The 23689-nt window shown below is 38.6% G+C and overlaps 1 protein-coding gene across 1 annotated transcript in view; it reads right to left on the reverse strand.

Annotated features, from left to right (window-relative positions):
- The window catches only part of LOC118831563 (katanin interacting protein), a 221041-nt gene that overhangs the window by 26693 nt on the left and 170659 nt on the right, over positions 1 to 23689 (reverse strand). The window contains exons 16-20 of the mRNA XM_036738951.1: positions 16428 to 17153; positions 15470 to 15675; positions 12492 to 12570; positions 4469 to 4646; positions 3009 to 3174 (exon numbers count right to left, since the gene is read on the reverse strand). Of these exons, the coding sequence (XP_036594846.1) occupies positions 3009 to 3174; positions 4469 to 4646; positions 12492 to 12570; positions 15470 to 15675; positions 16428 to 17153 (1355 nt within the window). The remainder of the gene's footprint in view (positions 1 to 3008; positions 3175 to 4468; positions 4647 to 12491; positions 12571 to 15469; positions 15676 to 16427; positions 17154 to 23689) is intronic.

The raw sequence follows: 23689 nt of genomic DNA on the forward strand, positions 1-23689 counted from the left end.
AGTGAACTTAATTTTGATTCCTGAAAAACTGAGAAAAGGGAATCAAGAAAAGTCATGCCAGACTAACCTCATTTCCTTTCTGACAAGGGTTACTAGACTAGTAGATCAGGGTAATGCTGTAAATATAGTTTACCTAGATTTTAGCAAAGCATTTTCAAAGTCATTCTTGCTCTTCTTGGAGAAAGGATGGAGACATGTGGGCTAGGCCAGTGGTGTCAAACTCAAATAAAAATGGGGCCGCTAATGCATATGTGAGGATCCCTGTGGGCCACATATTGACTTACTTTTAAAATGTAATGTTACCTATATTTTATTTTTATTTATTTTATTAAATATTTTCCAATTATATTTTAACCTAGTTCTGGCCATACTCAAATTTGGGAGTGTTATAAGGGCTTCAAATGGCCAGGATACATGTTTGCTACCTCTGTATTAGAAAATCATAAAGCAAAGCAGATTCAAACTGGGTTCAATGGCTAGATTCAAAGAGTAGTCAATAATGGTTCAATGTCGCTTTTGAAGGAGGTCTTTATTGGAATGCCTCAAGGATCATTGCTTGGCCTTATGCTAGTTACCATTTTCATGAATGATTTGGAAAAAGACATAGATGGTGTGCCTTATTTGCCAATGGCAGAAAGTTGGCAGGGATAGCTAAGCCACTGGATAAAAGAATCAAGATCCAAAAAGATCCTGACGCTTTAGAACACAGGTTCTTCAAGATTGAGTGTGTGTGTGTGTGTGTGTGTGTGTGTGTGTGTGTGTGTGTGTTGTGGCCACCTGAACAATCTGGTAAAGTCTACAGATCCCCTCCTCAAAATAATGTTTTAAAATGTATATAATAAAATACATACAGCTACAAAGGAATTTGTATTCCACAACACCGGGCAAAATCCAGTAAGGTGATATTTAACAGGGTTATGACTTCTCAGTCTTATACTTGAGTACAAAAAAATATCAACTTCACAAGTACAAGATGAAGGACACATTGCTTGACAGCATTTTGTCTGACAAAGGTCTACAGTTTTTGGTGGACTACAAGTTCAATTTGAATCATACACAGCTGATACACTGACTATAAATCGAGCCAAAAAGTCAGTAAAATCTTAGTCTACATTATGAAGAGCACAGCATCCAAGACTAGGTAGGTGATAATCCCACTGACCACATCCAGACTTCTGTGTTAGGTTCTGAGTCCCACACTCAAAGAAAGACATTAATAACTAAAGGGTATACAGAGAAGAATGATCAGGATAGTGAAGGACCTTGAGATCTTGACACAGGACAGTCAGTTGAAAAAGTTGGGATGTTTGGCCTAAAGAAGGGAAAACTTATAGAAACATGTCAACAGTTTTTAGGTGCACACAGGTAATTTAGACTTGGTATAAAGAAGACTTCCCAATTAGAATTAAGAGGATGCTCTGAATTCTTTCTCCCCGAATGGTTTCAAACAAAGGTTGTGTGATTATTTGTCAGGGATGGTGTACAGTAAATTCTTTATCAGGGTCAGGTTGTACTTCTGAACTGCTTTCCAACATAGAGATTCTGCGTTTCTTAGAATTGTATCATTGTATATTGGCCTATTGTTTGTGGCTTGGGTGACTCTCCCTGGAGTAGGAGTTAGAGCTCTCTTGAAACACAGAGGGAAAAGGGGGAATGAACAAAAATATGCTGACAAATGTTTGCAAGATGGTTATGGGATTAGAGTGGCAGAAAAATGGTTGTATGGTGGGGATAGTTGTCATCTATGAGCAATATGTGCCTTCTTCCCCTCTCTTCACTCCCTACCTGGCCTAATTCATTGATAAAATAATGTGAGAGTTATATAGCAGGGGCTAGCAGTGTTTATACTCTGGTCAATCACTTCTGGACCCTTCTTTTCTTTTCTCAGAGATTCTACTAGAAAGCCAGGGAATGGCTTATGGGAATTTAGAATATCAAGGCGGAAGGGTTCTTTATGACCACATTTTACTTGTAAGGAACACTGAACCTTCACATTCAGAGAAAGAAATATGGAGTCTGAAAGCAGATCGAAGCAAACAATTTGCTCTCTTTTTTTGTTTTGTTTTTCTTTCTCATGGTTCCTCCCATTCATACTAATTCTTCTATACAACATGACTAATGTGAAAATATGTTTAATAAGAATTCATATGTAGAACCTATATCAGATTGCACACCATCTTGGGGAAGGGGGAAGAGGGAGGGGAGAGAGGTGGAGAAAATTTAAAACTTATGGAAGTGAATGTTGAAAATTAAAAATAAATTAATTTGTAAAAAAAAAATAGTATTCTAAATGCAAAAAAAATTCAACGTGAAAACTAATATTAAATAGTCAATAAAATGCATACTAATTGTCCTTTAAAAACAAAACAAAAGACTGAACCTTCAAGGGAATATATAGAGACACAGTGTCTTCATGATCTATAACAATCTATTCACAGGCTCATATTCAGAGTTCTTTTACTCCTTACAGAAAGTATGAATAGTCAGAATGTTTGTCTTTAAAGGGGGCAGGGGGAAGTCCTGTAACTTCTTAAGTTCTTCCTAAAATAAATTGCTTTTAGCACCAACACACTAGGTCAAAAGGTACCTGGGAAACAGAACTTCCAATATCGTTGCCTATATGTGAACCTGCTCTAACAGATCAGAATGTTTTCTCTTGCGTCACACTCTCCCGTATCAAATGGCAGAAGGCAAAAGAGTCAAGCAGCAGAGATCAGTAGACACACAATACTATCAAACAGAGGTAACTACGTTGTGCTGTGAGTCCTGGGGGAAATGGGATACTAAGATTCTCTGAATCTATTTGGAGGGAGCTTTTTAAGCCATATTTGCTGCTTGCAAGGAAAAAAAACCAGCAAGTTATTCTCCCTGCCATAAAATTAGGCGTCTGAAAGTTCTAGACGATTTATGCTGCTCTTCTAAAGCTGCTCTGGTCATTTATCAAAGCGCTATTTCCACGACAGACGATTGAACATTTCTGCTGGCTAGACCGCTTTTCTTTGGCTTACCCCTCGATAGGTGTCCTCGGGAGATTTATTATAGTTCCAAAAGCGCAGCCCCACAATGTTTTCAGCTTTATCAAAATAGATTGTGATCAGGTGATCCTCCCCAGGAGAGAAGGGGATCAGCCACATGTGCTCATCTTCCACTGTGAGGTTAGTCCCATCTATTAACCTGCAAATACATAAAAACAATTCCATCAGCTCTTCCCTGCCGTGTGTGTGTGTGTGTGTGTGTGTGTGTGTGTGTGTGGCGTAAATTATTCTTCAACAGGAAAGAAATGGAGATGCTCCAGGATCAAAGGCATTCCATGGGAGAAAAATCAGAGAAATACATCACCAAAGTAACTCATCTCCTAACCATGGGCCATAAGTCAATTGATGCTTTGAATCTGGGATCATTAGGAAGGTACAATTGACATAAATTTCTTCTTTCCTATAATGCAAGGGGCCTGGAAGGGGGAGAAGGCTCATGCTTCATCTGGAAGGTCTTAAAGAAGCAATTTAGATAATGGCAACTTTTTGGCTTAATGATAAGTACAACATGGTAATGGCTCTGCATGGCCACCCTGACATTCACTGACATTTTTAATCAGCTGTATATTACCTTCCATTACCAAGACTCCTGGTGGTGACTCTGTGTGAGTTAAATCAGGGGAAAAAAAACCTAGGCAAAAAGTCTCTGATTGGTCAGTTATCAAGTACCACTATCATAGTTTTATAGAAGCCATAGGATCTAGAGCTAGAAGGCACATTAGAGATCATCATTTGACAGATGAGTAACCTGAGGCCCAGAGAAGGGAAATAGTTAGTTGCTCAAGGTCACACAGCTAATAAGTATTAGATCAGGATTCAAACTCAGGCCTTCGGACTCCAAATCTAGCACTCTTCTCATCATACCAGATTCCGCTCGTTCAACAGAATGTACATCTATAGTTACTCTTCTGCTTCTTTAGAAATGAATTTATTTGGACACAAGGATAGGATCCCTGCCATGGGCATTTTAAAAGTCCTATCCATTTATGGATACATGGAAACCTCATACTTATTGGTAGCTGAAATGGAACTTGTAAATATACAGCAAATAACTAGCCTTGTTAAAAATTAAGGCACAAGGTTGAGTTGACGTTAGATTCCTGGCACGATGACAACAGTCAGGACAACAGTTAGGACATATTAGGGATAGGCTTCCAGTAGCACATTCCCTATTGCTGCCATATTGGGCCCTGGTGTGACTTTGTTGTCTTCCTAGATGAATATTACCTCTTTTAGGTTCTAATTTTTTTCTTGGAAGGCATCAATACACTTACTTAGCTTTGGAAATCTTACTATTTTAACAATGGAAATTATGCCACTACTGGCCTCCATGGTGGTCAAGACAAACTCAAGAAAGAGTCAAAGCCTGCACTGCCTGTAAGGGGGAGTTATATGGTTTTGAATTCAGAAATTGCAGGCTATGAGATACTTACTTATCTAAGGTCCTGGAATCATCGGTGTATTCAGGAAGGTCATTTAAATCACTGGGTGAGGCAGACATGTTATCCAACGTAATCGGCAAAGACTGACCGTCTTTTCCTACCACTTCAAGTCCTGTCAGCCCTAGGTAATGCATGTCTCCCCAAGAGGCTGTGAAATTAAGTTGAAGGCCTTAAACACAAATAAAAATTGCCAGTTAGTAACCTGAGGCACTGATAGAAAGGTCCTTAAAATGAACATAGGCAGATTAATGATTTGCAAACTCTATATCCTACTGATTTCTGGACACAAAATCAAGTGAATGCTTATTAAACACCTGACTAGATATGGCACTACAATAGGTGATATATATAGTTAATGCAACACGTCCACCCTCAGAAAGTTTAGCATCTGAGCTATGACAGCACAGATACTAATTCACCCAGGGTCAGTGAGCAAGGAGAGACCTATCTTCTCTTCTCTCAATCCCCCTTGATGCCATTTAGAACATTACTTCCCTGGAACTGAGGAGAGTCATTAACTTGCCCAGCATGATCTAGTTGAATACATCTCAAACCGAGACACTTTCCCTGATATCTGGCCTGCATTTGACTTCCCTTTAAGACTGCTGGTTACATAACTGGTCTACATAACTCTTCCACCTCTGGAATATGTATCATTTCCTTACCTGTAAAATGAGGATAATAAAACTGTCCTACCTACCTCACAGGGCAGTTGTGAGGGTCATATAAGAAAATGGGCACGAAGTGTGTTGTAATTATAAACTGCAGTACATATATTTGAGTATATCATATTCAAGTACACTGCACATTTGTACAATTATTAACAACAATATAAAAATGATGACAATAACTTTTCACAGACTCATGGGATTCTAGAGATGAACATTCCATTAAAATTGTGTATTAAACGCTTACTACGTGCTAGGCACTGTGCTATGTGTTGGGGATACAAAGACAAAAACAAAATAGTTCTTGACCTAAAGGAGCTTATATTCTAGCATGCAATTACAATATGCACACAAATTAAAAACTACAAAGCAGGGAGTAATATAAAGTAGGATAAAGAAGAACTTAGTTCAAGTGCTAGAGGAATATTTGAGGCAGGAGAGCACTAACAAGGGGGTAGGGGGCAGGTCTGGGAAGGCTTCGCAGAGGACGGAACAGCAGACTTGGGGCTCTCAGCTAGTTCAATCTCCCTGGCCACTGCATAGATAAGAAAGGGGCTCAGAGATTAGAAAAGACTTGCCTAAGGTCACAAAGCTTGGGAATATCCCTTCACCTCTTTGTGGTCCCTGTTTCCTCTGCTAAGTCTATGCTCCATTCTCCTACCAACTCCTATTATTCTTGGACTCTCACATCCTTCATGGTGCCAAAGAATCATAAACAAATATAATGGTTTCACAAGCTTCTTTGAAGAGAATAATGCTTTTTCCCTACTTTATTGCAGGAGGTTATATGATACGAATTTCTGACCTGCCCATGCTCATAATCATAATCATTTTTCCCCCACAAGGCAAAGTGCTCCTCTGTTTCACATCTAATTTTGTGTCATGCTATTGAATGTTATTACTCTCCTTTTCCTTTAATATCTAAGTTCCATATTGATTTTACCCTGGTGTATCAATTAGTATTTATTCGAACTGAGATTAATTTGATTATTTCTTGTCCTTATTTCAAGTCTCTTAGGTCCTTTTCTATACTTCATCATCACTGGTATTTGCAAAACTTCCAAAATTAGTATCATATGCATATTAGCAAGTCTTAGGTGTCCTCTTTCAAAATATTAATAGGTCAGATCATTTTTAAAATCCCTAACACCAACCCCCATGTCACCTTATTAAACTATTCTCTCCAATGGAGCAGGACAATAAAGATGATTCAAGATGTAGAAAGCAGTATAAGTGAGAAAAGTCCATGAGCCTGAAATTGACCTGAAGAAGGTAAAGGTAGAAGGAACCATCTTCAGGACTCACAAGAGGGATGTTGTGTAGAAAATCATAATCTATTTTCCATTTCTACTGAGAAAAGTATCAGAGATATCGGGCTTAGGTTAGAGATGGGAGGGAGGGAGCAAGATTTAAGTTAGACACCAGGGTAAAGGTTCTAAAATGTAAGGGTTTTGACCCATTGAAATGAAATAGCTGAGAGAGATTTTAAGTCAATTGGCAAGGCTTACAGTAGAGAGAATGGACAAGAGACAGGGGACAGAATAGGTTTTATGGGGCTTTGTTCAAAAGAAATCAGAAGCAGAAAGGATGAAGACTTATGATCTTGGACAAAAAGCAGCAGAAATGTTGAAGCCTGTATGTAACTAAGAGGAAAAGACGTGGCCAGAAGTGTAAACCCTACCATGGAAAAGGGAAAACAAGAGAAAGGAAAATGCACAGTATGTTTATAGGAAACTATCAAGTGACCAATAGAATGCTTGTTGGGCAAATGCCAGAAAGCAAGAGCTGTGCTTAATCATCTTAGCTTTCCCTGAGAGCCTCATCCTGTACTCGGCCTGGCACTCAGGAGGCACTCCTTATGTCTTTGGTGAACAAATGAATCAATTCTTTTCGGTTAACAACTGTTTAGTACCTAAATACTATGCATAGGACACTATACCATGAAACTAGGCACCGGAGATGTCATGATAAAAAAATAAGTCCCTGTCCTCAAGAAGCTTGAAGTCTAATGTGGAGAGAGGGATGAGATATGTAACTAAAAAACAAGTAAGAAAAATGGGGAAATGTAAAGGAATTATCAAAAAGAGGAGTCTGAGGAAATCTGGAGAGATGATTTCTGGATGAGTATGGAGACTGGTGTTGAAATAAAAAGGAAAGATCATTTCTAACTTGGGGTAGAGAATTGGCTTTAAGAATAAGATAAAATTTAGTGGAACCTTGAAGGAAGAGTAGGATTTCAACAGTTAGAGATCAGGGGTGGGTGGGAAGTAGACAAATTACAAACATATATAACATGTAAATATTAGCACTGAAATGTGTTTATTATTATAAAATACATTTATATGTTCTATGTGTCTATAATTTATGTCCATTCATTTGAAAAAAAAACCCATGGAATTGCCTATCAAAGGAATCTTTAAGAATACGATAGAAAACTATCTGGAATACTCCTCAAGTCAATTTCCAACCCATGTGATAACATCATATGCTTGCCAAGATGAATTAATTTTTGAAGTGAAAATTCACTTTACTGTATCAAATCACAGAATCAAACTCTACTAAAGATCACATATATAGCCAACGCCTTCACTTCTTTTTCCCATTATTTTGTAATTTTGGCAAAACACTATGCTGCTAGTGGAGCATGACCGCTCCTTTACAGCTCTCCACTGCTCCTTTCTCCAAGTGGTTCTATTATCCAGTAGGTATTTTCACACCATAAACAAAGCCCGAAGCAATAAATACAGATCATTAAAAAATAAAATCTTTAAAGTTGCTCTCATTCGACAAATATTCACTTATTGTCTACTCTGTATAAAACACTATGCTAAGTGTTATTGTGAAGAAAATTATACAAGACATAGTCCCTGTCCTCAAGGAGTTTACAATATAGTAGGAGAGATGAAACATGTGAGGAAGGATCTATAATAGAAAGCAGAATACTTCAAAGAATTAGGCAAAATAACAACAAAATTCAGCCAGAGCAAGGAAAGGTAAAACATCTCGAGAGGAAATAATGAGAAAAGGAGAAATAAAGGGGCTGGGGGTGTAGGAGTGGGGGTGGGATGGTTATGTTAGCCCTACCAGATCTTAAATCATATTATAAAGCAGTAACCATAAAAATAATTTGGGCCTGGTCAAAACATAGAAAAGTTGGTAAATAGAACAGATTAGGGAAGTAAGACAGAAACAAGTGACCATAGTAGTATAGTATTCAGTGAAGCTGAGGATAGCAACTGCTGGGGTATAGATTCCCTATTCAATAAAAACTTCTGGGAAAACATAAAGCCTCTGGCAGAAATGAGGCCTAGACTTTTTCTGTTCTCAATGCCTCTACTTCATCTCCTCTCTTTCACTTCTCAATCTCTGTGGTCTGGTTTCTGACCTTGTCACTCTACTGAAATTGCTGTGTCCAAAGTTACCAGTGATCCCTTCATTACCAAACCCAAGGGTCTTTTTTTGTCTGCTTCTTTTCTGACCCATCTTTTGCATTTGACCCTCGTCCAGGATACTCTCTTCCCTCTGGGTTTGCATGACACGGCTCTCCCCTGATCCTTCCACCTGACCGACCATTGCTCAGTCTCAATTGCTGTCTAATCATCCAGATCATGCCCCTTAAGGGTGTTCCCCAAGGTTCTGTCCTAGGCACTCTTCTTTTTCTGCTACATTGTCTTAGTAACTTCATTTGCTCCCCTGGGTTTAGCTATCATCTCTATGCTGATGACTCTTAGTTATACGTACATATATAAATATATACAATTTTATAACAGCACCATACTATTATGATATTGTTATAATAATTATATTCAACCCCAGTCTCTCTGCTGAGCTTCAGTACCACATCAAAAATTGCCTACTGGACATTTAAACTGGATGTCCTGGAGATATGGTAAAATCAGCTTATCTAAAACAACTCATTATTTTCCCCCTAAGCCCTCTCTTCTTCCAAACTTTCCTATTTTCACCCTCCTTCCAGTCTCCCAGGTTCATAACCTCAGCATTATCCTTGACTCCTAACTTTATCCCCAACTTCTAATCAGCTGGCAACCTTGCTATTTCTCTCACATCCAAATCCTTCCTACCTTAGCTCAGGCCCTCGTCACCTCTCATCTAGAGTTACAGCATCCTCCTCATTGGTCTCCCTGCCTCAAATTTCTCACCTCCTTCCATCCTACACATTGATGCCAAAGTGATTTTCTTTAAGTACAGATCTGACAGCTGGAGTCCCCTATTCAATCAACTGCAGTGGTTCCCTGTTGGCTCTATACCACCTGTAAATTCCTTGAGGTAGTTTTTAAAGCCTTTCACAACTGGCCCCAGTCCATCTTTGCAGACTCATTGCATATTATTCTGATTCACACACTCTCAGATCCAGTCAACTGGCCTTCTCCCTGTCCCTCCCCCATGATACCCTGTCTCTCATCTCTGTGCCTTGTCACTGGACATTGCCTCCAGCCTACCCTCTCCACCCCTTTGGCCCAAAGAGTCTTTTCTCTTCCTTTTGCAGCTCAGACATCACATTCTCAACAAAGCCTTTTCTGATCCTTCCCCAACTGCTATTGCCCTTTCTCCCAAGCTGCCCTGTAAATAACCATGTTGTTTATATTTATATTCATTTTATATTTATGCTAGATATATCTATATATGGACTTCCTGCTTCCCCCACTAAGACCTGGCTGTCCCTCACTTTCACCACTGTACATCCCCTAGCACCACCTTCCACATGAAACCTTTCCTAATCCTCTCAATGGACAGCACTTTTTACAGAGTGATGCGAAAGTCTTAGTACGGTTTTAAGACATTAATGCTAAAAATTGCACTAAGGCTTTGAGGACACCCTCTGTTTCCTTTATTCATATTTCTTCTCTTCATATTTATGCTGTATATACTTAAATACGGCATATATAAAACACAGTCTTTGTCATCTCTCCTGTTAGAATAGAAGGTATTTTGAGTAGGGATTCTTTTGTTATTTTTATTTGCATTCCTACTTCCTGGCACGGCACTAGGTACTTAATAAATAATTTTTAATTGATTGACTTGTTGACCCAAATGTCCATATGACCTAAATATAAGAGGTCACATCATTTAAACAATTTTAGAACAGTTGGAGGTATCTCTTCCAACTACAGCTAGTGGAAGAATTTTAAACTTAAATAAACAAGGGATAGAGGTGACCATAAAAAATAAAACTGGCCATTTCAATTACATAAATTTGAAACATTTTTGCGCTAACAAAATCAACTAGAGTTAGAAAAGGTTAACTGGGAGAAGAATCTTTGTAACAAATATCTCTGATACAGGTTTGATCTCCAAATAATTATGAAACTGATATAAATATATAAATATATATAAGAATAGGAGCTGTTCCCTAGTAGATAAGGGGTCAGAAAACAGAAACAAGAATCTATTAAAAGCAGAAATGTTTCAACAACAACTAGAAAGCTTCATATCATTAACAAAAGGAAAAATGTCTACAAACAACTCTGAGATTTCAACTCATATCCATAAGTCTGGCACTCTGACAAAAGATGAAAATAGCAAATACTCGAGGAACAGGAAGAAAATAGGTACACTAAGGTACCATAGCTGGAGCTGTGAACTGAACCAACCATTTTGGAAAACAATTTGAAACTATAGTCCCCAAGTCACTAAACTTGACATACTTTTTGACCCAGTAATACCACTATTAGGCACATGACCTAAAGAGATCAAAGACCCAGAGAAAGAATCTATACATACAAAAATATTTATAGCAGCACTTTCAGGGCAGCAAGGATCTAGAAACAAAGTGGGTGCTTATCAATCTGGGAATGGCTGAAAAAACTGCCATATATTAATATGGTGGACTATTCTTGTATCACAAGAAATGACAAGTATAAAGAATTTAGAGAAACTTCGGAAGATATGGATGAACTAATACAGAGTGAAATAAGCAGGACTGGAACAATTTGCAATATGACTACAAAGATGTCAAGGCATCTGGAAAGGTTTCAGAATTCTGACCCATACAGTGACCAATAATAATTACAGAAGACTGATGATAAAGCAGGCAAGCTTCTGTTTCTTAGAAGAAAGGTGTAGTGTAGAGAAGTGTAGAGAAGATATGGTCAAGGTATTGATTTGTTTTGTGGGACTGTATGTATTTATTATGAGGGAAGGCTTCTATTGGGATGGGGTTGGGGTAGGAAGAGGTAAGTTAATAGGAAGGTGCAGAGATGAAATAAAAGAAGAGATGATCAATAAAACCAAAAATACACACACAGAAACAAAGTTCAGAAAGGTATAGAAAAGAGAACTCTGTGGCTTCCTTGTTAAATTTACAATACACTTTCTAAAAACAAATGACATGTAGTAGAAATTCATACTTTCATATACAATCTTCCAATTGTCTTCCCCCCCTTCTTTCTATATTGGAATGCTTGTGTTTATTGATAATTAAGCTCATAATGAAAAAAGAAAAACAATAAAGAAGTACAGAGGAGAAAGGGACCACTTTTGGCTGAAGGGCTCTGGGAAGCATTGAGGATATGGCATTTGAGTTGGGTCTTCAGCTTAATGATATGAAGCTTCCTAAGCAAAGGAGATGATAAATACTGGAGAAAGTGAGTTGAAAACAAACAGTTTTCAGTGATCAATGAGCAGCTCAGTTTGGTTGAAATGGAGGGTTCATGTGAGGAGTAGCGAGTAATGAGATGGAAAAGAAAGGTTGCAACCATGTTATGGAGGGCCTTGAATGAGAAATTTGGAAAACTATAATCTATTAAAGACCCAATGAATGATTTTGAAAAGCTGATATCTGGCCTCTTTACTATCTTTTGGGCTAAATCCCAGATGAAAATAGCCATACAGAATGTTATAGCAGAAAATACCTTTTTAAAGTGATAATTTTATACATATTTAAAAAAGCCACAATTATATCTACTCTTAATTCTTTAGGAAAATGCCCACAAACCAGATGAAATAGCAGTACAATACCCAAGTACAACTACAGGAAGCAAGGAGACTAACTGCCCAGTAGACAGATGGGTAAAGGACATGAGGATTTCCAGGGCTGGTGATTCAGGTACAGGAAAAACAGTTGAAATCCCTTGCCATGTATGATCATTTCTCCACAATGGAGACCGAACTTGAAAAGGCATACTAATTCACCAGTTAATAAATTCTGACAAAATGTATATTTTGCACCCAGGATTGTTGAAATCACAAATCCAGATGGCCAAAATAATTTCACTTTTCAATTCCTTGGTGGACTGGTGGTAAGTAAGATTCTCCTCATTAACCAAGCATTGTTCTAGATGCAAGAAGAAATTATACTTTGCACCACTGAGAAAATGAGTACTCACACATTCCACTGTAAACTCCTGGCTCAGGGGTTGTCAACTCAAGCAGAGCAGGGCTGGAGGCCAACTCTTGCTCTTGAGCCTAATAAATACAGGAAAAAAGCAGTAAAAAGTCAGTTCTCAATGACTTATACCATAATTACGCAGTATGTATGTTATCCACCCTTTTGCTTATCTTTTCCCTCCAATTCTTATCTCCTCTACCAGACTACAAGCTCATCAAGGACAGGGACTACATCTTGTACAACTTTGCTCACCATAATGCTCAGGACAGAGTGAACACTAAGTAAATACTTGGTGAATGACAGGGACTCTAATGATTTTCTTTTTAAATTATCCATACTGGCCAGTATGGCATAATGAATGGTAAGACCATTGGGCTAAGAGAAGTCTCAGGGTTCAAGTCCTAGTTCCAACCCATGTAAAAGTCAAGTAAATTACTTAACCTCACTGAGCCTCAGTTTCCTCATCTATAAAGCTGAGATAATACTTGCGCTATCTCACCTCTCAGGATTTTGTCAATGGTAAAGCATAATCTAAATGCTCGTGCTACTACCACCACCTTCACCACCACCACCACCACCACCACCATCATCATCACCATTCTCTGGCTCTGAGTTAGCACTACCAGTCAAAGAAAGGAAGGAAAACCCAAATCCATGTGTGTATGTGCATGTATATACAAATATATATGTGTATCTAAATATATGGATATAGATTAACAATCCTGCTTAGTAGCTACTTTTTGACAATGAAAAAGGTTGGTACTAATGGCTATAAATTAGTTTTTGGACCAGCTGTGGATTTCAGTGATCTGTGCTATGCTGGTTCTCCACTGCTTTGAAGTAACTGAAAGTGGCAATCAAGTCTTTCCTCTAAGAAGTTTAAATTATCCATGTGTATTACAGTCTTCTCTTCAAAGTTTTTCTGCAATGCATGTAGGGAAATCATACAAGGCATGTAATACAGCATTCCCATTTTGCAGATGGAAAATACAAGAGCCCATGGAATTAAGTAATTTGACATGGTGCCCAAGTGTGGCAGACTGATCAGTGTGTCTGTGCTACTATTACAATCCTAAGATTTAAAGTGAGAAAGGCCCTTACAGGTCATCTTGTCCACTCCCGATTTTACATATGAGGAAACTGAGGCACAGAGAGGTGAAATGAGTTGCTCAATTTGCCACAGTAAGCAGAATTCAAATCTAGCTTGTCACCTCTATTCTGGCATGGCCCAAGTGCTATTTTCTAGTCTGCTTTTGGGTTCTCTCCCCTACAATATGATGTCTCTTCGGTTATATCAAAGATTTTGTTAATAAGGCTTTTTTTGTCTTGCTGTCCAGGTGGTGTTAAGGGTGAGGGTGAAGGGGTGAGACTGTACTCAGGGATGGCACTTGCCATGACACCCAACTATTCCCCCTCCCTGCCTCGAGGGGTTCTTTCTCATCCTTGTGTAGTTTGAATGACTCAGTGTCAATTGGGATGAAGGTCTCCTTGGGAGGCCCCCCCACCCAGGGACCTGTGCTTGGCCCCATGCTACTTTGGATAACTTAGATAAAAGCACAGATGGAATATTCATCAAGTAGGCAGATGACCTAAAGCGAGGAGGGATGACTAGGAATGCTGGACAAAACTATCAGGATACACAAAGATCATGGCAGGCTAGAACATTGGGCTGAATCTAGTAAATAAAATATAACAGAGATAAATGTAAGGTTCAAAAAATCTAATTCACAAACCCAAGATGGGGAAGGCATAGCTAGGCAGCAGTTTGAAAAAAACTGGAGGAGACTGCAGGCTTAATGTGCACCAACAGCCAAGGACTGTGATGGTAGCTATAGGAAGCTAATGAAAGAGTAGGCTGCATTGAGGGGTGTGGAGCACAGGACAAGAAAGTTCAAACATGTTGCTATACTCTGTCTTGTATATACATACTACTGGCATATTTTACTGACAATGATAATAATATGGAGAATATCTAGGACGACAACAGCAATGGTGAGGGGCACTACAATGAGGCTGTAGGAGGATAAATTGAAAGAAGTAGAAATGTTCATCTTGGAGAAATGAATACTTGGGATGGGATTTGGGGAGTGGGGGGGATATAAGAGTCTTCTAAGATCTGAAGGGCCATCACGTGGAAAAGAGGTTTGCTTGGCCCTAAATGGCAGAACAAGGAGCAACGGACAGAAAGTACAAAGATAGAGGCTTGATATAAGGGAAAAATTGCAAATAATTAGCATTATCCAAAAGTATAATGGGAGTCTTGAGAAGTAGCGGGTTCTCCCTTGTTGGAGGTCTTTATGCCAAGGTTAGTCAGCACCTACATTGTAAAGAGGATTCTTCTGCAAGTATGGGTTGGACTAAATGGCTTCGGAGAAATCTTATTTTGGGGATATCCACTAAATTCTTTTGATGCTTTCAACTTGGTAGGTAGGTCAACTCTTGGCTTTTCAGTCCTGTGCTTAGAGTTCAGAAAGGCCTGTTCACACTGCCTCCAAACAGCTCTGGGACCATGAACAAGTCACGTACCTTCTCTGAGCTTCAGTTTCCTTGTCTGTAAAGTGAGGATAATAACACCTACAGCATCTACATAATAGGCTCAAAGGAGATAATGTGTGTAAAGTCCTCTGCAAACTCTAGCATTCAATATAAGTGCGTGTGATGATGGTGATGATGTTAGCAATTCTGTAAGCACAAAACAGTTCCTACCAAGCTAGAAAGACTTCAAGTACAATCTTGATGTAAAACTGAGTCTGCTGCCTCAAAGTAGGACCAGATGAATCAGGAAAGGCTCACTACCAGATAGTGGTAGTGGCTGATGAGGCTCATGATCTTCCTGATTACTCACACTCATCAATTCATGATTATTTTGAACTTCTAAAGCATATCAGGAGACTCTTGACCTTTACCTATTAGTCCTCTACTATAGTAACACACAGAAATCATGTCTTTAGATGTTTGCTACTAACCATCTCCTACCTGATCATCTATACGTACACCAGCTTGGGTGAATGGCCTTTCATCGCCCTCCCCATCTGCTGTCTGTGGTCTCTTGAATTCTTCCTCATATCTCAGATTGCACAGGGTTTCAACATCAACATCAAATGTCTCATCAGCACAGAATACGGCCTCGAGAATGTCATCATCAGTTGTGAATAATATAGTATCTCCAAAATGCTCTGGGGCTAAAAGAGTAATAAGGACTTAGGGAATTAAAAATACAAGGCCAACCCACCCACTAACCAAATTCTATATAATTTTTAAAAGAAGGCTATAAAACTGAGAAAAAAAATCAAAAACATTAATGATGTTCCATAGCTCTTCTTAATCCCTTAAAGATCCATCACTCTTCATGCTTTGGGCAAACCGAATATAACATAAGAACAGCACAAACCAAATAAAATAGAGGAAAGACCACCGGAATGTGCCATTAAATATAACATGTGGTACCTCTGAATGGATGTACATGTGATACATTTGAATGGATGAGATTGTTTCATAGTACCTAACTACTTTCAAAATATAGAAGAATAATTATTAATTAGCATAGGCAGCAAGGAGAAGGGAAAAGGATTAGGTGTTCTGGATAACAGCTCTGCCATTAACTAATTTCAAAATATTGAGCTAGTCATTAAAACCCCTCGGCCTCAGTTTAGTCATCTGTAAGATGGGGAGGTTGAAATGGATGATGCCTAGGGTCTCTTTTGGCTTTAACATTCTGTGTTTTGTGTTGTAAGTTTCCTCCTTGCTTCAACACTTCATGTTCTATATTCTATATCCCAAGGTCCCTGCTAGCTTTAACATGGGACAGTTGATAATGGACCTGTGAAAGTGGGATTGACAACTTTCTCCTATGATATCCTATGCCTTTTTTGCCCAAATTCTCAGGAAGAGAGGGGTAGAAGTTTCATTTAATGTTCTTCTGAAAATACTATACCTCCTGTCAGTGTTCCTGAAGCCTTGGCAATTTCTCCTTTAAATATGCACTGTTCATCTAATAACATAGTGATGTCTTTTACTCCACGAAAAGAATGTATCCTTGATTTATTATAATTCCAAACTCTAATCATGGCAACTTGGCAAGGCTGTACAAAGTCAATATAAATATAGTGAGATTTGCCAGGGGTAAATGGGGCCAGCCAAAGATGCATATCGTCTTGGGTCCTATGCACACCATCAGTCAGGTTGGTTACTACACGAGGATCTTTGCCATAGACTGGTAAAATGTTAATATCAGGGGGTTCAGCTTTTATGTTAGAAATTTGTACAGGTTCTCCCTTGGAGCTAAAAATTTCAATTCCATTAAGGCCCACATAGTGTCTGTCTCCCCAGGTTGATTTGATGTCAATAACTAAATGTTGTCCATGAGGCAACACTGGAATTTTAAAATCATTCTCATCTTCTGTATCCATGGAATAATCTTCCTGCCCTTTTAATAATTCCTGTTTTCCTTCCTTTGTCACATGTTCTCCATGTCTACCAATCTTCTGCTGCTGCAAGAATTCATCAAAGATATCACCCTGAAATTCCATGTTGGATATGCGACCCCGGTGAGAACGATTGAAGGCAGTGAGGGAGTTCCAGGACTCCTGGAGAGTGTGTTCTTGTTCACTGTGCCACTTGGATCGAGCCATCTTTGTAGATATGACGGGAAAGGCATCCTCTAGAAAACAGAAAAAGTAAGATGTTTAAGATCTTCTGGTGAAATGTGGAAATGTATTAACAGAATGGAGATCCTTAGGTACCAAATGGGTTACCTATGAGTCACTAAAGAGATTACAGAAAAGACACAAGTAGCCCTAGAGAAATCTGTGTCTCAGAAGGTTGCTATAGCTATCATGCCAGTTCAAATTGAAGATAAACTAGCTTCAGCTCAGTATATCTAGTACACATCATCTCAGTAAGGGGTGGCCTTCAATTCTGGGGTGAAGCAGATATTTGGATGGTGGAAATTCAAAAAGATCCAATGGAGCTTCCAAGATTCAAAATTAGTAAGAAAATTTCCGTCATCTTCTTGTCCTAGGTCTTTACACATGTACACACTTCCTACTTGAAAAAAATCTTCATATTTGATCCTCAGGCTGGCCCCCTTTAGTTGTTTTATTTTCCTTCTTCCTTCTCAATGGAATTCCTCCTTAATAATTTACAGCTGTTGCCTTTAATTCATCATCATCCACTCTTTCCTTAACCCTCTATAATGTAGTGGTTTTCACCCCCACCACTTTGCTAAAAGTACTTTGCAATATATGTATGTATATATATATATATATATATATATATATATATATATATATACACGTGTGTACATACACAAATATATACATATATATAAAAGTGCTTTGCTAAAAATCAATGCAAATGAATTTTTCTTGGCCCTCATCCTTTTTGAACTGAGTTCAAAACTTCTGACACTGTTAACTATCACTTCTTTGGCTTTTCTAACACCATACTCTCATGATTCTGTTCCCTTTTTGTCTCTATTAAAGGCATCTTTCCCCTTACCAGTCCTGAAATTCAGAAGCTCTCAGAGACTACATCCTTGGCCATTTCCTCTTTTCTCTCTCTGTTCTCATTCAATCCCATAATTTAAATGCTCACCTCTATACGAGTGACTCCTCTCCAGCCCTTTTTTCCAATCCCATTTTTCCATATGACTGCTGTTGCTGTTGCTGTTCGTCCTTCATTTTTGAAGTGGACTAATGACATCACGGGGTGATGTTTTGACTCATGCATGAACTGGATTTAAGTGAGGCAGAGGTGCACAAAGTCATCAGCCTTGTTCTTCCAGTCATTGAACTCTTGTGGCAATCGAAAAGCCAAGACGACTTTCATGACTGCTGAACATTTTGACACTGATGTCAAATTACCACCTCAACCTCAACACATCTAAAATCAAGCACTTGAACTTCCCTCTGAAATTGCTATTCCTCTGTTAATTTTTCATTTGTCTATTTTCTGGTTTTTTCCTTTGGTAAATCTTATTTGCCTTGTCTGCTCCTAATCCCAAGTTGCCCAAATGCAGTTGGAAGAAATCATGAAATTGCACTGACTGGATCTACTACGAATGTATGTTATCTAAACTCAATTAGACCTTTCTGTCCACCTGACTGTCACATTCCCCGAAAAGACTATTCCAAATCTCATCTTCTCTCCTCGCTCCTAACTCTACTCTCTCCTATTTTATTCTCAGCAGATGATTTCACCTGCTATTTTACTGACAGCAAGGCCATCTCAGTTCCTCTATTCTATTCTTCTACCCTTCTCAATATCCTTGTCTATCTTCTCCTCCTTCATTCTAGTCCCAAAAGAAGGAGTGATCTTTCCTTCTTGCCAAAGTTAACCCCTCTCCTTGTATATCTTCAGTCTCCATCCCTCTCACCTCCTCTGTAACCTTGTTCCAGCAATGACACCTTCTCTCTCTTTCATCTTTAGTCTCTCCCTCTTCATAGGCAGTTTCCTTCCCCTTAGTCTACCAACCTAGACAGAGGCAGCTAGGTGGCACACTATATAGAGTGCAGGACTTAAGAGTCAGGAAAGCTCCATTTCAGATTCTGCCCCAGATACCTGCTAGTTGTGTGACCCCAGGCAAGTCACCCAATCTCTCTCAGGTTCAGTTTTCTAGCAGTCTTAAATGGGGATCGTAGCAGCACTAATCTCACAGAATTGTTCCAGATATCAAATAAGACAATATATTTAAAACTTTAAGGTGCCAGCGATATAATCTTTAGCTAGTGTTATTAATGGTAAATTATTAATCAATAAAATTAATTTAATAATAATAAATTCTTTTCTTCTCTATCAACAAAACCAAACCAAATGTCCCCTCGGCCCTCTCACCCCTTCAGGCTACTTTTACTCTCCCTCCCATACACTGCAGGCTTGTTTGCTCCCCACTTACTGACTGCAACCTTCTGCAATATGAATTCAGACCATAAGACTCTATGTGAGACAGCTCTCTCCCAAGTCAACAAAGACCTCCTGATAGCCAAACCCATGGCCCTTTTACTATTGTCAGCTTAGAATCACAGCATAGACCTAGAGCCAGAAGGGACCTCAGAGACCACTTTCCTTAACCACTCTGCAGCATTTAACACTGTGGAGCACCTCTTTTTTGATATGTTTTCTTCCCTTGGCTTCTGTGGCATAGTAATCTCATGGGCCTGCCATGTCTCTCCCTGCTTCTTCTCTGTCTTCTTTACCTTCCTCCTTACCTTCCTCCTATATAGGTGCTTCACTTAGGTTTTGTTCTTGGCCCTTCCTCTTCTCTTCGTGCTTTTTTGATGATCCCATGCATCCCTATAGCTTCAATCCTATGCAGATGACTCCCAAATCTTGATTTCTACTCCCAAACTCCTCACTATCACCCCCTGAAGCACATTGGATATGGGTGTCCCTGCCCAGATGTCCCTTCCACCATCACCACAAACAGTATATCCAAAACTTCACTAGTCATCTCTACTCTAAAAACTACTCCTCCCCCAAAACTCCTCTGTTTGTTGATGGTACCATCATCTTCATGCCCAGGCTCATAACTTTGGAGTTGCTTTTGAGTCTTCTCTCTCCCTCACCAGACACATCCAATCAATTGCCAACAAGCCCTGTTGATTCTATCTTTGTATATATCTTTTGCTTCTTTTTACTCCCACTATAACCATACTAGTTCAGGTCCTCATTTCTTTTTGCCTAGATCGGGGCTGTCCATCCTTAGGTTTTTATTGAAACAATAGACAATACATTTTGATTTGCCATTTTAGTGAGAGCTCTGCAGTAGCTTGGCTTCATTTACTAAAGCATTTATGTAATTTCTATGCTTGTAGGCGGGCCACATAAATCGCACTGCAGGCCACATGTGCCTGCGGGCCACATGTTGCATAGCCCTGGCCTAGATTATTATAATAGCCTCTATATTGGTCTGTCTCTAGTTCTGTTCTTCACACTGGTGCCTTAGTAATTTACCTAATACACCATTCTGATGTTACTTTTCTATTCAAAAATCTTCAGTGACTGTCCACTGAAGACTGAAAAAAGTACAATCTTTTGATTCTAGCATTCAAGGACTTCTACAATCTAAGTTCAATCTAGTGGTATAGTCTTATAACAATTTCTTTCATGTAATCTACATTCTAGACAAACTGAATTCATCTCTGCCCTATGTTGTTATCTTCTCCTCTCCTGTCAATGTCATTTTCCTCCCACCATCCTCCTGGAATAAGCTTCCTTCTCTGCTGAAGTCTTCCCCTTCTTTCAAGGTCCAACTGAGGTGTTACTTCCTCTATGAAGCTTCTGTTCCATATTACTCCAGGTAAACATGATCTCTACCTCCTTCATGTTTTTATAACACTTTGCTTCCACCCTTCCATACTTATTTTGTATTTCCCTACCATTACAGTTTTTTGTATATATCCTTCTGCTATTGTATGGTAAAGTGTATATTATTTTCATCTTGGTATCTTCAGTGCTTTGCTTAGAACAGCAACTTAGTGAATGTATATTTATTTGTTTGTTGAACACTAAGACTCAAAAATTCATTATCATTTTTAATCATAATTCTGTCTTCTCTGTCTTTTCTTCTACACTCATGCATCCTGGTGATTCTTCTCTCTTGCACCTGTTCTGATCTTTCCATTCCCATTAGCCAGCTGCCCACTTAATTTAAGCCCTTAAGACTTCAAGTTTGCCCCATGGTGACAAATTCATAATTGGTTTCCTTGCCTCCATCCTACACACCATCATCAGATTAATAGTTTTTAAAACGCTTCTCTAAAATAATGCTTTCCACTCCTATTGAAAAAAGTCTAAATTCCTTAGTATGACATTCAAGGCTCTCCACAATTTAGACCCTACCTTCATAGCTCATATTATTCCCAGACAAAACCTTCCAACTTAAACAAGGTGGTTTACTCAGTGCTTCCCCAAACAAGTTTTATGCTTTCCTACCCCTGTGATTTTGCTTATACTATTCCTTCTGTTGAAAATACCTTCCTCTAAGAAATTAAAGATATCTATAGGCATACGAAAAAATGTTCGAAATCACTACTGATTAGAGAAATGCAAATCAAAATAACTTTTAGATGCCACATCTCTCCTGTCAGATTGGCTAAAATGACAAAACAGGAAAATGACAAATGCTGGAGAGGATGTGGGAAAATTGGAACATTGTTACATTGCTGGTGGAGTTGTGAACTGATCCAGCCATTCTGGAGAGCAATTTGGAACTATGCCCAAAGGGCTATAAAAATGTTCATACCCTTTGAGCCAGCAATACCACTTCTAAGGTTGTATCCCAAAGAGATCACACAAGTGGGAAAAGGACCCATATGTACAAAAATATTTATAGCGGCTCTTTTTGTGGTAGCTAAGAATTGGAAATCAAAGGGATGCCCATCAATTGGGGAATAGCTGAACAAGTTGTGGTATATGAAGGTAATGGAATACTACTGTGGTATAAGAAATGGGGATGATACGGACTTCATAACAACCTGGAAAAACCTACATGACATAATGCTGAGTGAGTGGAGCAGAGCCAGGAGAACATTATACACAACCACAGATATATGGATTCTGTGATGACTAAACCTGATAGACTTTGCTCTTCTCAGCAACACAAGGTGCAAAGACAATTCCAAAGGACTCATGATGGAGAATACTATCTACATCCAGAGAAAGAACTACGAAGTATGAATGCAGATTGAGGCATACTTCACGCTCGCCTTTTTTCCCCTGTCTTTTGTCTCTTTTGTTTTTGGGGGTTTTTTTTGGTTCTGTTTCTTCTTTCTCATGATTCATTCCATTGGTCATAATTCTTCTCCACAACTTGACTAGTGTGTAAATTAATTCAATGCGAAGTTATATGTGGAAGTTATATGGGATCCATGCCATGTTGGGGAGGGAGGCAGGGAGGGAGGGAAGAAAATCTGGAACCCAAAATTATGTAGAACCAAGTGTTGTAAACTAAAAATAAAAAAATAATTAAAAATTAGACAAAAAAGAATTGGGAAAAAAAAAGAAAATGCCCTCCTCTTCCATTTCCACCCATTAAAATTGTACCCATTTCCATTTGGCCTAGCTTCCTATTATGTAGATCAACTAATCCTGAAGTGATCTCTCTTTCTCTTAACTTTTATTTCACTTATGGCACTCAAACTGCACTTAGCACACATTTGGTACAGAAATTCTTTACAAATATGTTCTAACTCTTCTAACAGCTCACTGGCTCTTAGAAATCAAAGTCTGGGTCTTCTATATCTTTGTATTTCCCCACAGTAGTTATTACGGGAGCTTGTCAATAAACATGATCAACAAACATTAGTTTTTTACACCAGAAAACACCATGATTTCTCCATCCTTTGTCTTTTGCCAGAGAAAGAGCTTTAAATCTTTGTATCTGGCAAGTTCAACTTCTTATATGGATTTTTGTGATTTATGTCATTATTTTCAGTTACTATAATTTGATTTCTACTTGCTAAAACAAATGGCACACATAGAGGATAAGAACATCTAATACTGAATTCATTATGCATCAATCAGGTGGCTTGTGTATTTAGGGGCATGAAGCTTTAGGTTCCTTTTGTTAGCTTTCTGACCTACTAACAGAATCAATAGTGAACTCTAAGAGCCAGAAGGAACTTTAAACATTTTCAAGCAAGCAACCAACAAGCTTTTATTAAGCAATTTATGTAAAAGGCATCATGCTAAGCGCTAGGATTCCAAATACAGAGTGAAAGAATGCCTACTTGCAAGGATGTTTCATTCTAATGGGAAAGACAGCAAGTATATATATATATATATATATATATATATATATATATATATATATATATATATGTATGTATGTGTATATATATATATATACATATATATGCATATATATATATATATACATACATACATATATGTATATAAAGAATAAGGAAAAAGATATGCAGACAAATACATTTTTGTTGTCGTTTAGTTGTGTCCAACTTTTTGTGATCCCATTTGGGGTTTCCTTGGCAAAGATACTGGAGATACCATGCAGATGAGGAAACTGAGGCAAACAGGGTTAAGGGACTGGCCCAGGGTCACACAGCTAGTAAGGGTCAGAGGCCACATTTGAACTCAGGAAGACTAGTGCTCTATCCGCTATACCACCTAGCTGTGCTAACAAATAAATACCAAGTAGTTAAAAACAAGATAGTTTGGCAGGGAAGACACTATTAG

The sequence above is a fragment of the Trichosurus vulpecula genome, chromosome 9, assembly GCF_011100635.1.
Source record: "Trichosurus vulpecula isolate mTriVul1 chromosome 9, mTriVul1.pri, whole genome shotgun sequence".
Taxonomy (NCBI): domain Eukaryota; kingdom Metazoa; phylum Chordata; class Mammalia; order Diprotodontia; family Phalangeridae; genus Trichosurus; species Trichosurus vulpecula.